The sequence below is a fragment of the Ailuropoda melanoleuca genome, chromosome 13 (assembly GCF_002007445.2).
Source record: "Ailuropoda melanoleuca isolate Jingjing chromosome 13, ASM200744v2, whole genome shotgun sequence".
Classification (NCBI taxonomy): domain Eukaryota; kingdom Metazoa; phylum Chordata; class Mammalia; order Carnivora; family Ursidae; genus Ailuropoda; species Ailuropoda melanoleuca.
The window spans coordinates 74365580-74387029 of NC_048230.1; the positions used below are offsets into that span (position 1 = coordinate 74365580).

Consider the following 21450-nt stretch of genomic DNA (forward strand, 5'->3'; position numbering starts at 1 on the left):
CCAATCTGTGATATTTTGTTATGGTAGCCCAAGCAGACTAACATAAACATTAACAAGTTTATTTCTTATCTTTGGTTTCCTGTTATATGTGAGGGGAGCAAAGTCAACACTAGGACTTGTTTAAAGTTGCACAGACTGAGTTCAGATCCTAGCTCTATTCCCTAAGCCCAAGAGTCGAATCCAGAGGAAACACTGCTCAGATCAGAAGGGGTTTCACACAGATTCTCCCAATGTATTTCAGGATGTTTTATTTTTGGGAAAGCCCCTGATAAGAAATGTATTATGTAGGGGGCGCCTGGGTGGCACAGCGGTTAAGCGTCTGCCTTCGGCCCACGTCAGGCTCCTCTGCTATGAGCCTGCTTCTTCCTCTCCCACTCCCCCTGCTTGTGTTCCCTCTCTCGCTGGCTGTCTCTATCTCTGTCAAATAAATAAATAAAATCTTAAAAAAATAATAATAATCTTATTAAAAAAAAAGAAATGTATTATGTAGAAGACATAGTAAGAAGAATTACACCATTGAAATGGATGGGTTTGCAGGCAGGAAGTCTCTGAGTTCTGGAGAGAGGAGCACATGGCAAAGCTGGCAGGACTCCAAGCTGAGACAGGGGCTAGGAAACCATAGCTCTGTTCACTGCTTCACCCAAATATCCTACCCACCACTGATCTCAAAGGAGTTAGACGGGACAGCCACAACTTCTGAGTAACTCAACTTTGAGAAAGAAAACATAAAATAGAAATGAAGACTTACATTTGTTCAGTTTTCTTGGGCAGCTTATTCTCGTCACCTGTGAAAGAGGCCCAGGAATTAAGTGTGACAAGATCACGGGACATGCAAACACTTCACAAGGAGGCTAGAATTTCTTAATTTGAAGGACATGTCAGGTACTACATTTTTTTTTCCTTTTAGGTTAAATACAGTACAATCTCAAACAATAGCTTTTCCCAGTATCTTCCTAGACCTTCACTCCTGACACTGATTTTGACAACCCACTCAGCATCACCTCTAAACACCAGAGAGGACATGGGGAATCTTAGGCTCTGGAATGTTTTTGCCTTTATTTTTAATTTTTTAAATTATAAGGCATAATTAAATGGGCTCAGTTCTGACTCTTTTATCTTCTCCTTAATTAGCTGACCCTTAATTATCATGCTTCTTTCAGAGTTTTGTGGCTTATAGAGAAACGCCTAGGTGAAAATCTGGTTTCTGCTGTACTCTGCTCTATGGAGCAGTGCTGAGATCCTCATTCATTCTAGAGGTTCTTCTCTAGGTCTCTTTGGATGTCTGCAACTTCCGGTTACCCTAGCAAGAAGGGCAGCCCCAGTGGGCCTAACTTTTCTGGATGGCCCTGCAGCATGGAGCACTTGCTCCTGTGAATGTTCCCTTCTCCCATGGCACCTCTTCACCAGAACAGCAGGCACCTGGCGGACTCATCCACATTCTCACTGTAGCCCGTATCTCCTGCTATCCCCAACCAGGACTTACTTATCTTTGCCTTCCCTCTGACACCAAGCACACACTGAGCACACTCACACATGGTTAGACTATATACATGTTGAGCTGATAATTATTTATCCTGAAATACATTCTTTGAGAAATGTGTTAGGTGCACCAACTCTCCATCTGGAAGCAGACAGGGAGTTGGAGGCTTACAAAGTGGATATCATGAGCTTCTGAGGAAAGCAGTAAATTATGAGTCCATTTCTAATTCATGGGAGAAATTACTCATTAGAGAAGTTGATGAGATGACAACTTACAGGGACTTACCCAAGTAAGGAATGTGAGTAGCTCCAAAAAAGTATGTTCTTGAACAAGCAAGGGGTCCCTTTGGTGAGACGCACTGTACGACCTGGATGTCACACAAAAATGTAAAAAAGGAGCAGGGACTTGGGTGTGTACTTTTGAAAAACGAAAATTACATAGTTAATGGAAATCAATTTTATCTCACCAACAGATGATTTATTATTTTTTAGAGGCACAGGGGGAAAGATTACCTTTAATTATTGTTTTACCAAAAGTATTTTGTGTTGTATTTTTTTAAGATTTTACTTATTTATTTGAGAGAGAGAGAAAGTGAGAGAGAGAGAGAGCACAAGCAGGAGGAGCGGCAGGCAGAGGGAGAGGGAGAAGCAGGTTCCCGGAGGAGCGGGGAGCCTGATACAGGACTCGATCCTGTAGGACCCTGGGATCATGACCTCAGCTGAAGGCAGACATTTCATCGACTAAGCCACCCAGGTGCCCCTTGTGTTGTGTTTTGAACCTTGACTATATTGTGAGGTTGCTGCTGGGTCAGCGCATGATGCTAATGAATTCACAACTTAGAAGGAAAAGAGAAGGTGTGCTTGGGTTTTGACTGCCATTAATAGTCCAGAACTTTCACACTGAGGACCTCGGCGACGTGACAGGGAGATATATGAGGGCAGCTACAAATTCAGGAAAAGAGGGTGTGCCCCAGGTTCCCACCTTCATTTGTATTTCATCTCTGTACATAGGCCTTGGAGAAGAGATTAAAAAATTCTTATTCTTCGGGTCACCTGGGTGGCTCAGTTAGTTAAGGAGCTGCCTTTGGCTCAGGTCATGATCTTAGTGTCCTGGGACTGAGCCCCGCATCAGGCTCCCTGCTCAGTGAGGAGTCTGCTTCTCCCTCTCCCTCTGCCTCTCTCCCCCTACTTGTGCTCTCTCAATTGTGTGCTCTCTTTCTCTCAAATAAACGAACTCTTTAAAAAAATTTTTAAAAAATAAAATTTTTTATTCTTCTTCCGTTTAGTTATTCATACAAAGATGGATACAGATGTCCTTTTCTTTTGAAAATCCAGCATCTCATCAGGATTTCCAGGACATCGGTTATAAAACACAAAAATGCTACCATAAGAACTAAAGCAAAAGAAATTAGTGCAATATATGAAAAAATAGCTAAATGTGACACACATATTCATTCTACTCCAATCTTTAAGAAAGTCACAAGACCCTAAATAAAAACGCACATACGTATTTCTATTTCTTGGTTAATAGGCATATTTCCTCAATAAAACATATTTCTTGGATTTCCAAATTTCCCCTAATTGAAAGTTTCTTTTAAAGGTGACATTTGTTTCAAACCTGCTTCCTTAGATCATATCATAAATTTGTATAAGCATAGATTAACATCTAATTTTTTGACACTTACATTAAAACAAACGGGTACAACAAATTTACCTACATAATGTACAACTGCTCAGATAATCTGGATTTGCATGTTTTACATGTCACCTATTACCTGTAAATTATTCAGAAATGGCACAGAAATGGAAGGGTAAGTATGTTACATTGAAAAAGAGATGAGTGAAGACGAAAGGTCAAAATCTAGGACCCCCCTCCCCCGACCCCAGGACCAGATCTCAGGTAAGTTCCTTGACTTCATTAAGTTTTCTGTTTATTAAATAAAGTTCCCCAATTATTATAGAAAATTGTATATAAAAAAAGTTGTACAAAGAATTTGCTAAATTAAAAAAAATAGAGCAGTTTTAGGTTTACAGAAAGAAATTAAGCCCACAGACGTGTGGGGGCCCTTCTAAGGCTGTGTCCTTCAGGAGTTTCCCACTCTCACTCTAGTCCATACTCAGCCTCCAGGAATTCGTCAAAATTATTACTTAAGTGTGGCTTCTGCTCCAGGTAAGCGGACACTGGCTGTAATTCCCTGGATTCACCTGGCTCTCTAGATCTCGGAGTGGGTTTGCCTTGAGACTTTAGTTCTTTGATGAGTCCAAGAAAAGTTGTTGATTTTCAGTTTTTCAATTTTTTTCTTGTAAGGATAGGAGAGATGATTTCCAAGCTCTCTACATGACAGTGCTGCGAGTGGAAGTCTGCCCTGGATGTTACTTAATCTTGCGATTTAGTAGACCTCCTTTGACGCTGCTTCCCTGGGTAAACAGGGGAGCATGCTGCTTTGTTACCACCAGGTAGGAGTAAGTGAGTGAGTGAGTGAGTGAGTGAGTGAGTGTGTGTGTGTGTGTGTGTGTGTGTGTGTGTGACCGTCCATGCGCGTGGGCTCCTTGTCACTGCTGGGCAAGAACAGGAATTCAGATTCCCTAGTCTGCCTCTGCTGATGCCACCCTGGCTTGGGAGAGTGACAGACACTGTGGGTGGGGGGGGTAGCCTTGTTATGGCTGAGTGGTGGTGAAAGTCCTGACTCTCCACTGGTCTCCAATGATACTACCGCAAGGAAGAACACCTCGTTACTGCTGGGTAGGGATGGACGTCCAGGCTCCCCTGTGTTCTCCATTGATACTGCAGGGGAAGGAGGGTTCACTGGTGCCCAGTGGATGAAAGCTATGGCTCCCTAATGGGCCTTCTCTAACATTAATCCTAACAGGGGTCAGGGTAAGACAATGGCGTTCCATTGCAGCCTGGCAAGGTAGACATACATCTAAGTTCTTCACTTAGCCCTTACTGGTAGGGGTGGATAGAGAGGCAGTTTTTTTCTGAGGGGTTTGGCTAGAGTAGAATAGCTATTGTCTAAAAGTTTTCTGTCTCACTAGGCTGTCCCCTTCCTAGTCCTTCTGCCAGAGACAGCAGGCTTTTCCTGTCTGTGCCTATTGGCATTTCTGGGTTGTCATTTTCTCCAGTATCCAGTCTGGGGTATATAGGCAAAAAGGAACCCCAGAAAACTCACTGCCATTTTGTCCCTTTGGTCCTAAGCTCCTCAGCCAGCCTGTCTTCTACCTTCCAGAGTCTTCCCATGTTTGTTTTACATATAATGTCCAGGGTTTTTAGTTGTATTCAACAGAAGGAATTGGAAAAAGTATGTCTACTCCATCTTCCCAGAAGCAGAAATCAGCTAAGCTCCTTTAGTTTTAACATATATAGTCAACACATAAGATTACACAAAGAACCCTATGTCATTTGGCATTTCCTGTGTATTCCCAGGATGCTCTGGCGGGTTAAAACAAGGTCTGAGCTCTCCCATTACAGGGCAGTAAGATCCTGACAGCATATCCATTCAAGTAGCCCTATATTTCTTTTTTTTTTAAAAGATTTTATTTATTTATTCGACAGAGATAGAGACAGCCAGCGAGAGAGGGAACACAAGCAGGGGGAGTGGGAGAGGAAGAAGCAGGCTCATAGCGGAGGAGCCTGATGTGGCTCGATCCCACAACGCCGGGATCACGCCCTGAGCCGAAGGCAGACGCTTAACTGCTGTGCCACCCAGGCGCCCCTCAAGTAGCCCTATATTTCTGACCAGCTTGGAGGCAGAGAGATTTAGTCCATGAAAGATTCAGTCCAGAGAGATTTAGGTTTCATGTTCTCCAATCAAAACTAAAAAATAGTACCTACCTCTCCAGCTTTCCTGATTGTCAGGAACATTTTGAAAATACTTAAATTTCCATAGCCTTTTACAATCACTAGAGTCACATATTTCAGTCTAATGTCTCCTTGAAAAGAATGTAGCAAACAATTTACCACCAAATGCAAAAGTCTTCTCCCTGACACCCTCAATAAAAGAACAGTGATCCTCAAAGTTTATGTCCTGAAATGTAACAGTCAAGACATATCAAACCTAGTAGGCTTGGAATGAGTCTATTTGCAAGTTAATTTAAAATTCTTACTCTACTGACAATATTATTACGACAACTTAAAGAGTGTGGTCTGAGAAAGTATTTTTTAATCTTTCTCCTTCAAATATTTAAGAACTAACAATGATGTTTTCAAATTAGACCTAATACTTATATAAAAATACAGTCAGTTTGCAATCACTTCTTTCACTCCAAAACAACTTCAAGTTCAAGATTAAGTCAATACGTGAACTGGAAAGGTGCCCCTTATCCTCCCTTCCTCCCTATTTAATAAATTAAGCTCCAGGTGGTCCAGCCACTCACCATGTGTTTGGCAAAGCTTCCATTGGGACCAGTGCTGCGTACCAGATGCCCTTCAGAAGGGAAGTTAAAGTTGCCAGCATTGAGATTTTCTCGTGTGGAGTGATTACCGAAGAGAACGAATGGCTGCCTATTAGGGCTGGGGTGGCAAACCAAAAATGTGGTTAGAAAAGAAAGTCCTAGCTAGGGCAACTCCCCAGTGAGTGGGTTCTTGGGGTTTTCAGAGTGGTGTCCTGAAGTCTGAGCAAAATGGTCAATACAATCCCCCTAACACTCCTTGCTTGCTGGGAAGTGATGCCAGATCTCTGAGTCCTCCTGCTGACCCATAGGGATCATTTAGGGACATAACTAAATTCAAGCCAGGTTTGTATTTTCAGCTTGTTCTAGTTCTTAAGGAGAAAGTTCTGTAGGTCTGCTGTCCATGATGCAGAGATGGAGCAAGGTTCTAGTTTCATACAATAGCATTTTAATAGAAATTTTAAAGGATGACAGCAGTTGCGATACTCAGACTATAGGCAGACAACAGAGGCATTAACTATTCCGGAGTAGCTTTTAGGGTGGGAGGAGGACAGCAGGGTTGCAAATATCTCACTACTACACCCATCTACCCTGCATGCATTCCCTTCTTCTGTCTCCTCTCTTAGACTTGTCTATTTTAGTTTATTGCTGTCACTTTATGCTCATTTCTCAGCCCACTTCAGTTGACCCCTCAGTCATTTCACTCCAATTACTCCTGCAAAAGTCACCAAGTGACTTTCACATAGCAAATAGCAAATCCAATGGATAGGCTTCAGCCTGCCCTTCCTTGGTCTCTCAGAAGCACCTGACACCCACTCCCCACAAGACCTGTTGCATCTCAGTTTCCCTTGTCAGCCATTCTCCTCCTCTATCTGCCTCTGAATATTCCTAGGGTTTTACTTTCAGCTGTCTACCTCTCCTCTCCTCTTTCATGATCTACCCCCCTGTTCCCCTTTAGTTCTTGCAGTAAATAAACGGCATCATCATCCACCCAGGAACTGAACCAGACCTGAGACGCCCCCTTAGGCCTTCTTGACTTCTCTTGCCCCTTACCTTCTAAATCCAATCAACCACCCATGTTTCACTCCTATTTGTCCATTTTCCTCAATCCACATGGTCACAAGCCTCATCCATGCTGCCATCATTTCTTCCTCAGACAGCTGCAATGCTTCCTACAGTGACCCTGCTTTCACTCTTGCTCTCCTACAATCTGTTCTCCACAGTTCAGAGAGGACAACCTTTCATACATGGAAAGCCTTTAATGCCTTTATGTTATTTTCAGGAGAAGGACTGAAATCTTCCACATGGCCAAAGAAGACTTGCATGGTTTGGTATGGCCAACTTCTTTGGCTCCATGGAAGGCCACTCTCCCCCAACTCTTATATCCCACCAAATCCATCTTCTTTTATGTTCCTTATGCTCTCATCTCAGGATGTTTTTCTGCCTTAATCATCTTTTTTTTTTTTTAAGATTTTATTTTTAAGTAATCTCTATACCCAATTTGGGGCGCAAACCCAAAACCCTGAGATCAAGAATTGCACATTTCACTGACTGAGCCAACCAGGCGCCCCCCTCCCTTAATTATCTTTACTCATCATTCAGATCTCCCCTCAGAGAAGGCCATGCTCTCCAGCTATGGTCTTCACAATGCCATGTTCTTTTCTCCTTCATGGCACCAATCAGAATTTGTAATTACATTATTTTGTGAAGTTGCTTTATTGTCTTATTTCTCTACCACACTATACACTCCATAAGGGCAGAAACCATGACTGCTGTTTTTTGTTTTTTTCCCAAGTAATCTCTATGTCCAACATGGGGCTCAAACTACGACCCCGAGATCAAGAATCAAATACTCTACTGACTGAGCCAGCTCGGCACCCCCATGACTGGTTTACTTTTTAATCACTAATTCTTGCTTAGTATGTCATATGTTCTCAACAAATAGTACCTAAATGATACTTTTTTTTTTTTTTTTTAAAGATTTTATTTATTTATTTGACAGAGATAGAGACAGCCAAGTGAGAGAGGGAACACAAGCAGGGGGAGTGGGAGAAGAAGAAGCAGGCTCATAGCGGAGGAGCCTGATGTGGGACTTGATCCCAGGACCCCGGGATCACGCCCTGGGCCGAAGGCAGACGCTTAACCGCTGTGCCACCCAGGCGTCCCCTAAATGATACTTTTAAAAGATAGTTTCTGCTATGGTCTGAATGTCTGTGACCCCACAAAATTCATATGTTAAAATCCTAACCCCCAAAGTGATGGTATTAGGAGGTAGAGCCTTTGGGAGGTGATTAAGTCATTAGGGCAGATCCCACATGAATGGGATTATAAAAAAGCCTCTTATAAAAGAGGCTTCTGAGAGATCCCTTGCCCTTTTTGCTATGTAAGTTTGGTTATAGTGAAGGGGGCCCTCATCAGACATCGGATGGGACAGTGCCATGGTCTTGGACTTCTCAGCCTCCAGAACTTTCGGAAATAAATGTTTTTTGTTTATAAGCCACGCAGTTTATGGTATTTTTGTCATGGCAGCTAAAACAGATAAAGACAGTTTCCTTTATCCCGTACCCTTTCCTTAAATTGCCCTTAGTGTGTGTCATGTGGAAAATTCTTTACATTTCTTGTATTATTCTTTTTTTTTTTTTAAGATTTTTTATTTATTTATTTGACAGAGACAGACAGCCAGCGAGAGAGGGAACACAAGCAGGGGGAGTGGGAGAGGAAGAAGCAGGCTCTAGCAGAGGAGCCTGATGTGGGGCTTGATCCCAGAATGCTGGGATCACGCCCTGAGCCGAAGGCAGACGCTTAACGACTGTGCCACCCAGGTGCCCCTTCTTGTATTATTCTTAAAAATACCTCCTTAAGTTTCAGGCAAACGGGTGTTCTTAAAAGTAAACATGACTCTGATTTTTCTTCTGAAGCTTAATTCAAGGTAAATGACTCTTCAGGCAGAAAAAGATGACCCTGAGTCCCAGCCATGACAATTTGTCTCACTTTAGATTGGACTGGAATTAGGGAAGAAAAGAGAGGAAAGATCTACTCTCATCTGTCCATCAGAGGAACCATCCCTAGATGGGCCCTCCAGATTACCATGACAAGAGAGGTGCTAAAGGAAACACTTCAAAAAAACAAATGCAGCAACCCTGATGCTCCCTGTCTTCCTGGGGCTGGACCTTTATGCCTGAGCCCTTTGACTCCCCACAAGAAGCTGCTGATCCCTGCTTAGCCCTTGGACATTCTGCTTCCTAGTTTTTCTGGGGGTAGGGATGGAATATAATATTCTTTAGATTTCTGCAAGCTACAATGTTTTAAAAGCTAGTTTACTATAAAACTGTATTAAAAAAAATATATATATGGGGTGCCTAGGTGGCTCAGCTGGTTAAGCATCTCCCTTTGACTCAGGCCATGATCTCAGGGCCCTGGGATTGAGCCCCACATTGGGCCCCACATTGGACTCCCTTATCAGTGGTGAGCACTACTTTTCCCTTTCCCTCTGCTTCTGTCCCCCACTTGTGCGCACGCTCTCTCTCTCAAATAAATAAAATCTTTAAAAAATACATATATATATGTATGTATATGTATATAAATACAAAAACAGTAAATGGACAATTTTTCAGGGTATGAATTTCTTACCCTGTGATAACTAAAGTCAATTTGTATTTTCCTGACTCTACCTTCTGGACTTAGATGCTCCCTCACAACCACCCACCTCGCCAATCCCATTTTCTCTATCACCATTCACCTTTCTTCCCCAAGAAACTTACCTGTTTTCAGTTATATGGCTGGAGATCATTCCATGACTGAAGTAACTTCTGAATGGCTAAAAAAGAAGCCAACATTGTATATATTAAGATCATAATTTTATAAAACAATCACAAATCCCCTCATATAGGTACATATGTATTTATGTAGGTATAGTGAGTGTGTGTGCACGTGTGTGAGAGAGATAAGGAGAGAGACATATGTTTATAGAGTACTATAAGAACATGGAAGGACATATGTGGTAGAAAGCAACATGAATTATGGGGACAGGTAGCAAAGAAAAAACAGCAAAAGAAATAAAGACAAAAGGCTGCAAAAGAAAAAGGAAAGTAAAGAAAAGAAATTCTTAAGTTTTATAATTTTTAATTACTGAAAGAAAATTGAACCAATCATCATCTATGGTCCAAGTTACTAATCATGTAGGAATTTTCCTTCTATTAAAAATTTGTTTTTCTACATTTCTAATAAAGGAATACATATTAATTCTAACACACTATTTGTTTATTTATTTATTTAAGAGTGAGAGCACGCAAGAGCAGGGGGAGGGGCCAAGGAAGAGAGAACCATGCAGGGCTTAATCCCAGGACCCTGAGATGATGACCTAAGCCAAAGGTAGCTGCTCAACCGAATGAGCCACCCAGGCGCCCCCTAACATACTAATTTAAAATCAGCATTGAGAAAGAATCCATAGAACTCAAAACTACACCAAAAGAAGTTTCCCAGGAAACCACAGAAGTACTTCTCAGCCTTAGTGTGTATAGTACTAGGCTAAATATTAACCTGAAATTGATATGCAGAGTCTATGTCAAAAGCGTTCAAAATTCCAAAAGGCAATTTTAATCCACTTAAATAACATCTACTATTCTCCCCAAACTCTGATTATGTAAGTAATATATACTTATTTTAGAATTTAATAAAAGCCACCTACGATCTCTAACAACTGTTAACATTCTGGTGTATTTTCTTCCTACTTTCCTCCTATGGTACATCCATGGTATATGGTTGTACCAAAGCCTATTAAATAGCCCTCTATTCTTGGAAATTTATATTGCTACTAACTGTCTTACATTGTGAGTAATACTGTAATAAACAACTTTTTATAAATTTTACTTGCAGCTCTGATTATTTCCTTAAAGCAGATCTGGAAATGAAATTACAGGGTAAAAAGGCAGAACTATATTGCCAAACGTTTTTCAAAAAAGTTTAATCTGGGACACCTGGGTGGCTCAGATGGTTAAGCACCTGACTTCAGCTCGGGTCATGATCCCAGAGTCCTGGGATTGAGTCCCATATCAGGCTCCTTATTCAGCGGGGAGCCTGCTTCTCCCTCTCCTACTCCCCCCACCTTCCTTCTCCCACTCCCCCTGCTTGTGTTCCCTCTCTCACTCTCTCTGTGTCAAATAAATAAATAAAATCTTAAAAAAGAAAAAAAGAAAAAAGGTATCTCATTGCTGTTTTATTATACATTCCTTTGATTTCTAATGAAGTAGAGTATTTCAGATATATTCAATGGCCATCTGGATTTCCCTTTGGTAATGAACTATTCACTGAGGGTTTACCATGTGAACTGTGATAAACACTTAAATGCATTATCTCAAGTAATCTTAATAACCTACGAGGTTCCTTCAATTACTCACCTGTCCAGTTTAGTTAATAATACTGTACTAACACGAAAATGGGGAAAAACCATATGAAAATAAAATATAAAGTGGCCTTCAAACATGAAAAAGTGTTCAAGCTTACTCATAATTAGAAAAATTCCATTCCTTATCTATGAGACTGTGAAAAATTAAAAAGTGTGACAATACATCCTGTTGGTGAGGCTGTGGTGTAACAGGCACTCTCACATACAGCTGGTGGGAATGCAAATTGGTCAACCCTTTTGAAGAGAAATTTGGCAATAGCTAACACAACTGTGCTTACCTTTTGACCCAGCAATCACATTACTAAGTATACAAGCCTCCAACAATTTGAAAATACAAACGCACAAAGTTATTTACTATGGCACTGTTTGCAATGGCAGAATATTGAAAACAACCTAAACATGCATACATAAGAGAATGGTTGAATAAATTAAGATAAATCCACACAATGGAGTACTATGAATCATAAAGAATGAGGAAGATCTCAATGAACTAACTTGGAGAAAGCTTGAGGATATATTCTTGTTGAAGGAAAAAAGCAAAGTGGAAATGACTATATGTATCTTGCCCTTCAATGAAAGAAACAAGAGAAAATACACATGTATCTGCTTATTTGTGCAAAAGAAAAAAAGGATAAATCAGAAATGAAGAGATTTGTTACCTACTGGTAGTGGAGTAAGTGGAAAATGGTGAAGAAAGGGAGGGAATGAGAAGGAGGTGGTAGGAAACAAGAAGTAACATGTCATAGAATATACTGTTTCGAGTATCTTTCACTCTTGGAACCATAGTAATGAGAGAAGAAAAAAGAATCCAGAAAACTGAAAAGGGCATCAGTGAGATGTGGGACTACTTCAAGTGGCCTAATACAGAGGTAATTAGAGTCTCTGAGAAAAAGGTGGACAGAAAAAATATCTGAACAAATAATGGCCAAAAACTTTCCAAACTTGATGGAAACTATATAAATCCACAGACCCAAGAAGCTTAACAAAAGCCAAGCACGAGAAATATGAAGAAACTACTCAAAACTAGTAATACAAGAGAAAATCTTAAAAGCTGCCATAAGAAAAAAGAAAAAGACCAGTTATGTACAGAGGAACAATGATAAAGAATAAAACTAAAGATGAACATTAAAGATAAAGAGGAGAACATCACACACAATGAAAGGCAGAAGACAGTGGAACAGCATCTTCCAGGTACTGAAAGGAAAAAACTGTCAACCAAGAATTCTATACATGGCAAAACTGTCTTTCAAAAATGAAAGTGAAATAAAGATATTTTTTCAGACATATGAAAGCTGGAAGAACTCATTATCAGATTTGCACCATGAAAAATATTAATGGACACTTCTTAGGGAGAAGGAAATCATCCTAAATGGAAATCTGGATCTACACAAAGGAATGAAGAGCATTGAGAACAGTAACTACATGGGCAAATACATAAAAATTTTTAAATTCTTTAAATCTTTTAAAAAAGTATTTAAAAGGATTAAAACAAGATTAGAAAAAGAGAATTAAAAAAGAGACCTGACTGTTCAAACAAAAATAATAGCAATGTATTGGTGGGGTTTATAACATGTAAAAGTGAAATGCATGACAACAAAGATCAACACCAACTCCAGAGGTCAGAAATCAGTGCAGCACCGGAAAGCTGAGCACTGGCAGCACAAGCCCAAGGTAGGCTCACGTGTAAGCTCAAGATTGCTGTTCCGATTCACCCTGTTGACTAACTCTGGGGACTGGCCTATGCCCTGGTATCTTGACTTAGATACCTTAGTTTACTCACAGAGTGAGTCTTACACTGACTCTAGTAACTTCACCATTGTTTGCCTGGAAAGAAAGCTTACCCAGGGGTTCAACTGAGGAAAGGAGAACTACTCACATGTGGAGAATTATTTCTAGGCTTATTAACTAGTGCCCAACAGCATTCCTTGCCGACAGAGGTACCACCACACTCTCAAATGAGTATCTTTCTTGTATAGAAGTTGGCACAGAAAAAAAAAACCCAAAACAACTTCTTTATAGAGGTTGGTAGATTGACATGGGGGCTAAAAACTTCTTTACAGCACAAAAAAAGCTTAAGGAAATAATAACCAAAACATATTAGGATTGGTAGTGTTGTATTCTGAAAAAATTAACAAAACTAAAACAGAAACAATAAATAAGTTAATCAATTTTTCTCTTTGACCCTTTCCTTACATACCTCACCCGCCTGAGATTCAGATAGTTCCAGCAGGAAAGGAATTTCTGTATCAAAATTAGCAAAGAAGCTAGTCCACTGATGTTCAAAAGCCACCAAATCCTAGGAAGAAAATGAAAAGGATAATCCATTCGGTCATATTAAGAGGTACTTTAGAAAACCAGAATCATGAAACTGCATCAGATATCAAAATACCAGACCAGTTAAATATATTTTAAAAGTTAACAGCAAACTACAGATACATGTATCACATAGATGAACCTCAAAAACAAGCGAAAGAGGCCAGATATAAATGACCACCTGGTATATGCTTCATTCATATGAAATATCCAGAAAAGGCAAATCTATAGAGACAGAAAGCAGATTAGTGGTTTGAATGAGGCCAGGTAGGAATAGAGATTGGCTATAAGTTAACACAAGGGCATTTGGGGGCTTGATGAAAATGTTCTAAAATTAGATGGTGGTGATCGTTGTACAATTTCACTAAAAATTTCACTAAAAATTACTGAATTGTACACTTAAAATGGGTGTATTTTATGGTATATAAATTATATTCTAATAAAGTTGTTTAGAAATAGGACAGTAATATCCACCCAGCGCCTTACTTTAGCAATCTTTATTGGAGAGAGGGACCTATTTATGAGGCACCTAAAAGACAGTACATCCAGTGACAAAAGGGAGTCACATCAGTGAAGCTTTAAGGACAAGTCAGATGACCTTAGTTAGAAGTTGGGTGGCGCCCCAGTGGCCCATAGCCCTCTCCTCCCTCACACCCTCCCCTAGTGGTACTGGGAGAACTGCAGAACTCTGTGCCCTTCCCAGTTGACTCTCCTCTTCGTGCAACCTCTCTCCCTCCCCCATCCCAGCTACTTTTCAGCCTCCTCTCTGAATTCATTCCTGTTCCCAAACATTAGATATTGCTTTGTGCTTTTGGCTTTCCTTTAAAACATCATCAGTTAACCAAAACACATCAGCTATGAGTTGCTTAAGATACTCAAATAACATCTTTGTCTTACTTCTTTTTTAAAAAAGACTATTTATTTGTCAGAGAGTGAGAGAGAGCACAAGCGGGGGAAGCAGCAGGCAGAGGGAGAAGCAGGCTCCCTGCTGAGCAAGAAGGGTGATGTGGAACTCGATCCTGGGACCATGCGATCATGACCTGAGCCCAAGGCAGATGTCTAACTGACTGAGCCACCCAGGAGTCCCTCTTTGTCTTATTTTGAAATTGCTGATAATTTGTACTCAGATAAGTTATCTTTACTGTCCATCTCACACAATGTGTTTGTATTTTGGGCACTGGCCTAGTGCCTTGCTCAGAGCAGGCATTCTGTTTGCTGCACTAAAACTGACTGGATCTATGTTCTCCTTCATTCTCTCCCAGTTGATAAACAAGTACTCAGACCTATGGGCTCTGTGTTACCCATGTACTGACTCTACCTCTGGCCCTAGGCATAAAGCACAATGGACTTCTACTGGGAATACTTACTCTAAACAACATTCTTAACTAATGGCTCTGCTGCTTGCTGCCCGGATGATCTACATTTTATTTATAAATAGATACAGATGTGTATGTGTATACATATCTAAAATTATTTTCAGTAATCATGTGGGTGACAGTGCTGATATTGTTTCCTATGTATGTTTTATATATAATGTGGGACAAAAAAATCAGGTATATGTATATGAATATATGTATATACATATGGAGAGAGACAGATACACACACACAGAATTTCCTAGCTCTACCCACTGAAAAGATCTAGGAACAATGACCAAACCAATACCAGTGAGCATTCCTAGCACCTAGACTGCTGTGTTGAAATACAATTCCCCACTCAAAGAAACCAGAACTTATGAGAAATGACTGATTCCAGATCTGGGACAGGAAACGTGTAAAATAATCCAGGAATATCTTGTCATAGTATATGACAAGAAAGTTATCAAGGACTATTGGGATTGTGTGTGTGTGTTTTTAAAGATTTTATTTATTTATTTAACAGAGAGAGAGACAGCCAGAGAGAGAGGGAGCACAAGGAAGGAGAGTGGGAGAGGAAGCAGATTCCCAGCGGAGGAGCCTGATGCGGGGCTCGATCCCATAACGCCGGGATCACGCCGGGATCACGCCCTGAGCCGAAGGCAGACGCTTAACGACTGAGCTACCCAGGTGCCCCTGGGATTGTGTTAAAACAATTTGTGACCAACTTGAAGTAAGCCACTGCCCAAAGCTGGAACAATGTGAACATTAGTAAAGATGATATATACTCCAATGGGCAGAAACATCAATTATGTTTAAATCTATGAGTTTGGAATGAGACATATTAAAAAGAACTAATAGGTTACTTTTGGAAAATGGCTGGGGTCCAACTTTACTTTTAAAATTGATAAATAAAAGCAAGAATTCAAACAATTATCCTGCTTTTCCCACATGGACTCTACCACTGCATAACCAAATAGCAAGTTGAATATTTCTCTTTAGAGAATATAAATGAAGAAGGAATTACAAAATTGGAATACTACCATTTTACAATGGTGAATAAAGAATTTAATTAATGAATTAAAGATCTAAGGATTGAATTTCAATGACTGCTCACACACAAAAAAGAAAATCAATTAGGTATACGTATTTTTTTTTTTAAAGATTTTATTTATTTATTTGACGGAGAGAGAGACAGCCAGTGAGAGAGGGAACACAAGCAGGGGGAGTGGGAGAGGAGGAAGCAGGCTCCCAGTGGAGGAGCCTGATGTGGGGCTCGATCCCAGAACGCCGGGATCACGCCCTGAGCCGAAGGCAGAGGCTTAACGACTGTGCCACCCAGGCACCCCGGTATATGTACTTCTTATAAAGAATACAACGCCCTCTCAGAAGTAGTTTTCCCTCCCAAAATCAATCAGAACACTGATTAAAACTCTAGATTCAACTACCAATAGTAAGAAAACACAGAACACAGGGGAAAAGATTAAACTACATGATAGGAATAAGATCTACAAACCCCACTGAGGACAACATTAAGACAAATGATCTGGTTTCCTTAATAAATAGATAGTAAGTGAGGAGTGGGGACAAAGAGATGGAGGAGGAACCTGTAGATTAAAAGAAACCTAGACAGACACACACACACACACACACACACACACACACACACATACACACACAAGCAAAGTTAAACTATGTTTTTTTTGAAGTACATTTTGATGAAAAAATTGCAACGAAAAGTAAGGGGGTCATTGCCATAGAATTCATGATAGTGTTATTCTTGAGGGAGCAGGAAAGAGCTAATGGGAGTAGGAAAGAGCTAATGAGCAAAAAGCACTCACATTGCTTCTGGGGTGGCAAGATTCTGTTGCTTTGCTTTGTAATGACTCATTAAGCTATACATTAATTTAATGCTCTTTTCTGAGTCTTTAAAAACAGATGCACAAGTAATATATTCACTATAGAAAACTCAGAAAATATGGAACAAAAATCAGTTAACATTTTGGAAAATATTCTCATTCTATTTTTACAGAAGTATCTTACATACACACACACACACACACACACAAATATGTGCATATTTGTAACCGGTACCTACAATTACCTGGGTCAGACTGCCCTGCCATACCACCTCTGTGCCGTGGCCCTGTAAACCAGACCTTCTGCGTTTGGGATTCTGACCTGCTGCTATCGGGCCCAATCAGTGCCCCTGATCCAGGATCCAACATAGTCTGTGTATTTTGGGGGAATACATGAAAAAAGATGGGGCACTCTGTTCTAAAAAATTCCCTGAGGATGTGTCACTACTAATTACAGAATAAGGTAGAATGAATCATTAAATACTGCTTTCAGTTCCATGCTATGAGTGAAATGAAAGATGTGATGAATTCTCATACTAAAAATAACTAGCATTATATATGAAATGTCCATATAAATACACACATACACACACAGTCTTAAGACGTCCTGATATCCTTGCATTTCTCTATGCCCACTTTATAGATAAGGAAACTGGAGTACTGAAGAGTAAAGTGACCTGCCTGAGGACGTCATACTAAAGAGCAGCAGAAGTGGAAATATACTGACGTTAAGAGATACCGAGAGCCTGTTTTTTCCACCAGACACACTATTCTCCAACTTTTTCCTAATACAAATGGTGCACTCATGGAAATAGATATCGTGTATGTAGGTAGAACTGGTCAGTTGCATCTGATGATGAAGAAGGGAAAGTTTATCTGCACAGACTTTGAGGCCAAATCCAGAAGACAGGCCCAGATAGATATCAAGGTCAGATAAGCAGAAAAGGTCTGAAAACCCCAAGAACCATGCCAGTGTGCCTTGGATCTTGGCTGGTAGGGAAGGATACTGAACTTTAGACAGAACTCTTGGCCCTAGGCTGGCATCCAGATCTCTGGTGGCTCAAAGTCCATATTCATTGCACCACCAGCAAGCTAAGCTGGCTCAAGGATGAGGCAAGGGGAAAGCAAGCACGTTTAAAAGCTGCTCTCAATGTTCAAAAGGAGATGATTCTGAGGCTTTCTGTGGATTTCTGGGGTTTCCAGACAGGTTTCTTCCCTGTGGCTAGAATGCTCATACCACCTCCTCCTGTCTGGAAAAATCTCTGATCACCATACATGACTCCTTTGGGAAGCAATCCGGAGCAATTCGAGGCAGAGTTATTTTCCTTACCCTCTATGTTCCACTGCAATTACAGCAGTTACTAAAGTACACCGCTATTATTTGTCTAAAAACCCATTAAACAGCATGAGAGGGGGATAGGTCTACCTGTTTCTGCGACTTTAGCATAAGCACAGTATCCAAGAAATAGCAGGGATCAAGGGCTATTTATTTGTTTAATAAACCATCAGGCAGGGACCCCGGGTAGCTCAGTCAGTTGAGCATCTGACTCTTGACTTCAGCTCAGATCACGATTTCAGGGTTGTGAGATTGAGCCCTGCATCAGGCTCTGCGCTGAGCATGGAGCCTGCTTAAGATTCTCTCCCTCTCCCTCTGCCCCTACCCCCGACTCCTGCCCTCTCTCTCTCAAACAAACAAGCAAAAAACCCCAAAGGCACTATATTGACTGAAAAGGGGAGAAAAAAGGATCAACTTCAATATTTCAAAGTATTTTTAAGAATTACATAATGCAGGGGNAAAAAAAAAAAAAAAAACTTTAAAAAAAAAAAAAAAAAAAAAAAGAATTACATAATGCAATAAAAATGGGAAAATGAAAATAATATAAATGGCCAATAAGACTACCCCTGGGGTTTCTAAAACATAGAAACCACAAATTGTTTTACAAAGATGGAAATAACTTTGCCAACATATTTTGAACTTCTATATAAAATCCAATTCTAAAACATGATCTTAAATGACAGTATAATGGGCCACTGAATAATTTATTTAATCTACTTCCTACTGTTGGACATTTACTTTGTCTTCAGTTTTTATTAACAGTTTTTATAAACAATGTTTCAGTGAACATCCTTCACTGGCATCTTTAATTATTTTCTTGAGATAAATTACCGGACAGAAATGGCTGGATAGGGATGCCAAATGTTCATTCCAGACAGGCATTTCACCTATTCCACTGAAGGCCTCACTCTTACTCTTTGGTAACTGGCAACTCTACTCTCAGCCTTTAACAAATATCGAGCATTTTAATAGATGAAAAAGTAGCACCTCCTTGTAGTTTAATTAGTGTACCTGTGAGTACAGGTGCAGTTCATCTATAAGGAGTATTTCATGGAAAAATAATCAATAAAATTATAAAAAAATACTTCTCAGAGGAGTCTGCACTCTCCGTGGGATCTGACCAGGTAGCATGGAGCTGTAGGTTTTCCGGCCATCAAAGAGCCGCTAGCAGCGACTGACCAGTGGGAATTAAAGCCTAGATGTCAATTCTGGCTTAAGATTACAAGTCTTGGCAAAGGGGAAATAGATGTGAGCAGAGTAAGTATTTGGATGGTGGCCAGAAAGAGGGTTTTAGAGAAGTTTGGAGGCTATGAAACAACTCAGAGAAGGGAGAAGAAAATAAGGCAAATTTTAAAAAAGTAATACGGGTACAAATTGCTCCCTTTTCAGTAATTTTTCTAGAGACACAAATAAAGACTAGAATTGCATTTTAAATACTTTTGGTTGCTGGATTTGAATTTTATTAACAACATTTGTAGACTCACCACAAGAGATCCCTGCACAAGTTTACGGTCATTTTTATGCATGTTTATAGTAATTTTTATCCCATGTGGGGTTCAATGAGCTTCATGGATTTGTGGATTGATTTATTTCATCAACTTGGAAAGTTCTTGGACATTATCAACTCAGATTTCCTGCTGCATTTTCTCTCTACTTTCCTTCTGGGACTCCAACTATACTATGTTAGATCATTTGACATTGTTTGGCAGATACTGGATGCTCTGTTTACAACCCTTGGTCTTTTTTTCTTGGTCCTTCAGTTTAGAAACTTCCTTTGACCTACCCTCAAGTTCACATAACTTTTCTTCATTTGTATCTAATCTGCTGTTAAGACAATCTAATGAATTCTTCATTTTAGGTATAGTATTTTTCATTTCTAACATTTCCATTTGGTTCTTTTATAGTTTTCAGGTCTCTGCTGAAATTCTTTAGCATTTTTTATTAGTTATTTGAAATTTTCCATTAGTTAATTCCACTATCTGGATCTAATTCTCTTGACTGTTTCTTTCTTTCTTTTTTTTTTTTTTAAGACTTTACGTAATCTCTACACTCAATGTGGGGCTTGAACTCAAAACCCCGAGAAATAAGGCATTAAAGGGGAGCTTAGGTGGCTCCGTCAGTTAAGCATCGGCCTTCAGCTCAGATCAGACATCGGGCTCCCTTCTTAGTGGGGAGTCTGCTTCTCTCTCTTCCTCTGCCCCTCTCCCCCTCTGCTGGTGCTCTGTCTCTCGCTTCCACTCTCTCAAATAAATAATCTTTACAAAAAAAAAAAAAACCAAACAAAACATGCATTAACATTGACAAGTGAGACTGGTCTATAGTTTCCATTTTTGTTACTTTTGTTGGGTTTTAATACCATAACTAATTTAATTAAAAGGCTACATACTGTTCTTTTTCCATGCATACCTAGCCTGGCCACTGAGAGCCACTGCTGAGCTGCTTAATACAGCACCTGTTCCTGTAGCCTCAGTTTTACCTGTTGCTCCTCACCGGAAATTGCTCCACCCAACATCATGCTTTCTTCCAAGTTCAGATATTAATGCCTGACCCTCTAATCCAGGAGTCAGCAAGTTATGGCTTGCGGGCAGGCCACATATTTTTGTAAATAAAGTTTCCTTGGAGCACAGACACACCCATCCATTTAAGCATTGTCCATGGTTGCTCTCAGGCTACAATGGCATCGCTGAGTAGTTCTAACATAATTCTAACAGAGATGGAGAGCGCACAAAGCCTACGTTTGCCGACCTCTGCTCTAACTGATTCTTTTAAGCCAAACCCCATCTTTGTAATCATTTCATAGCAGGGTAAGAGTGCAAAAAGACACCGTCTGTGTTGTTTTTCTGGAAGTCCAGCCCAACTGACAATCTAGGGTTTTTAGGTGGAATCTAAAGTCACCTTTTTAGGTGACAATCTAGAGAATGTTTTTAGGTGGAAACATCAACCCTGGTAGGCAGCCTTGGTCTCACCTCAGCTGAGGTTTCCTCAGAGCAGAAGAGGCACTATCACTTTTCCAAGTCTCCTTCCACCCCCGAGGAGTTCAAGATAAAAATCGGGGAAGAAAATTGTTCAAACAAAAAAATATCTTGCATTTCTTCAAGTTAAATACCATTAGTGGATAACTGAGCTGGCTCTAATATTTATAAGTTAAATACAATATGGCTTCTTACTTCTGAAAGCAAACTCTCCAGAGACATAGGATCCATCCTGCTGTAGACATTCCATAGACTCAAACTCACATCCTGCAACTGCAACATAAGGGTTAAAAACATTGAAATAATGAATCAATATCACTATGACAATCAGAAGTATCATAAA

The 21450-nt window shown here is 40.1% G+C and overlaps 1 protein-coding gene across 1 annotated transcript in view; it reads right to left on the bottom strand.

The window, feature by feature from the left end:
- Nucleotides 1-21450, bottom strand: part of C13H20orf194 (chromosome 13 C20orf194 homolog) — a 125131-nt gene that overhangs the window by 71062 nt on the left and 32619 nt on the right. Inside the window, exons 7-12 of the mRNA XM_034641898.1 lie at nucleotides 21303-21380; nucleotides 13470-13568; nucleotides 9630-9685; nucleotides 5854-5989; nucleotides 1766-1847; nucleotides 749-785 (exon numbers count right to left, since the gene is read on the bottom strand). Of these exons, the coding sequence (XP_034497789.1) occupies nucleotides 749-785; nucleotides 1766-1847; nucleotides 5854-5989; nucleotides 9630-9685; nucleotides 13470-13568; nucleotides 21303-21380 (488 nt within the window). The remainder of the gene's footprint in view (nucleotides 1-748; nucleotides 786-1765; nucleotides 1848-5853; nucleotides 5990-9629; nucleotides 9686-13469; nucleotides 13569-21302; nucleotides 21381-21450) is intronic.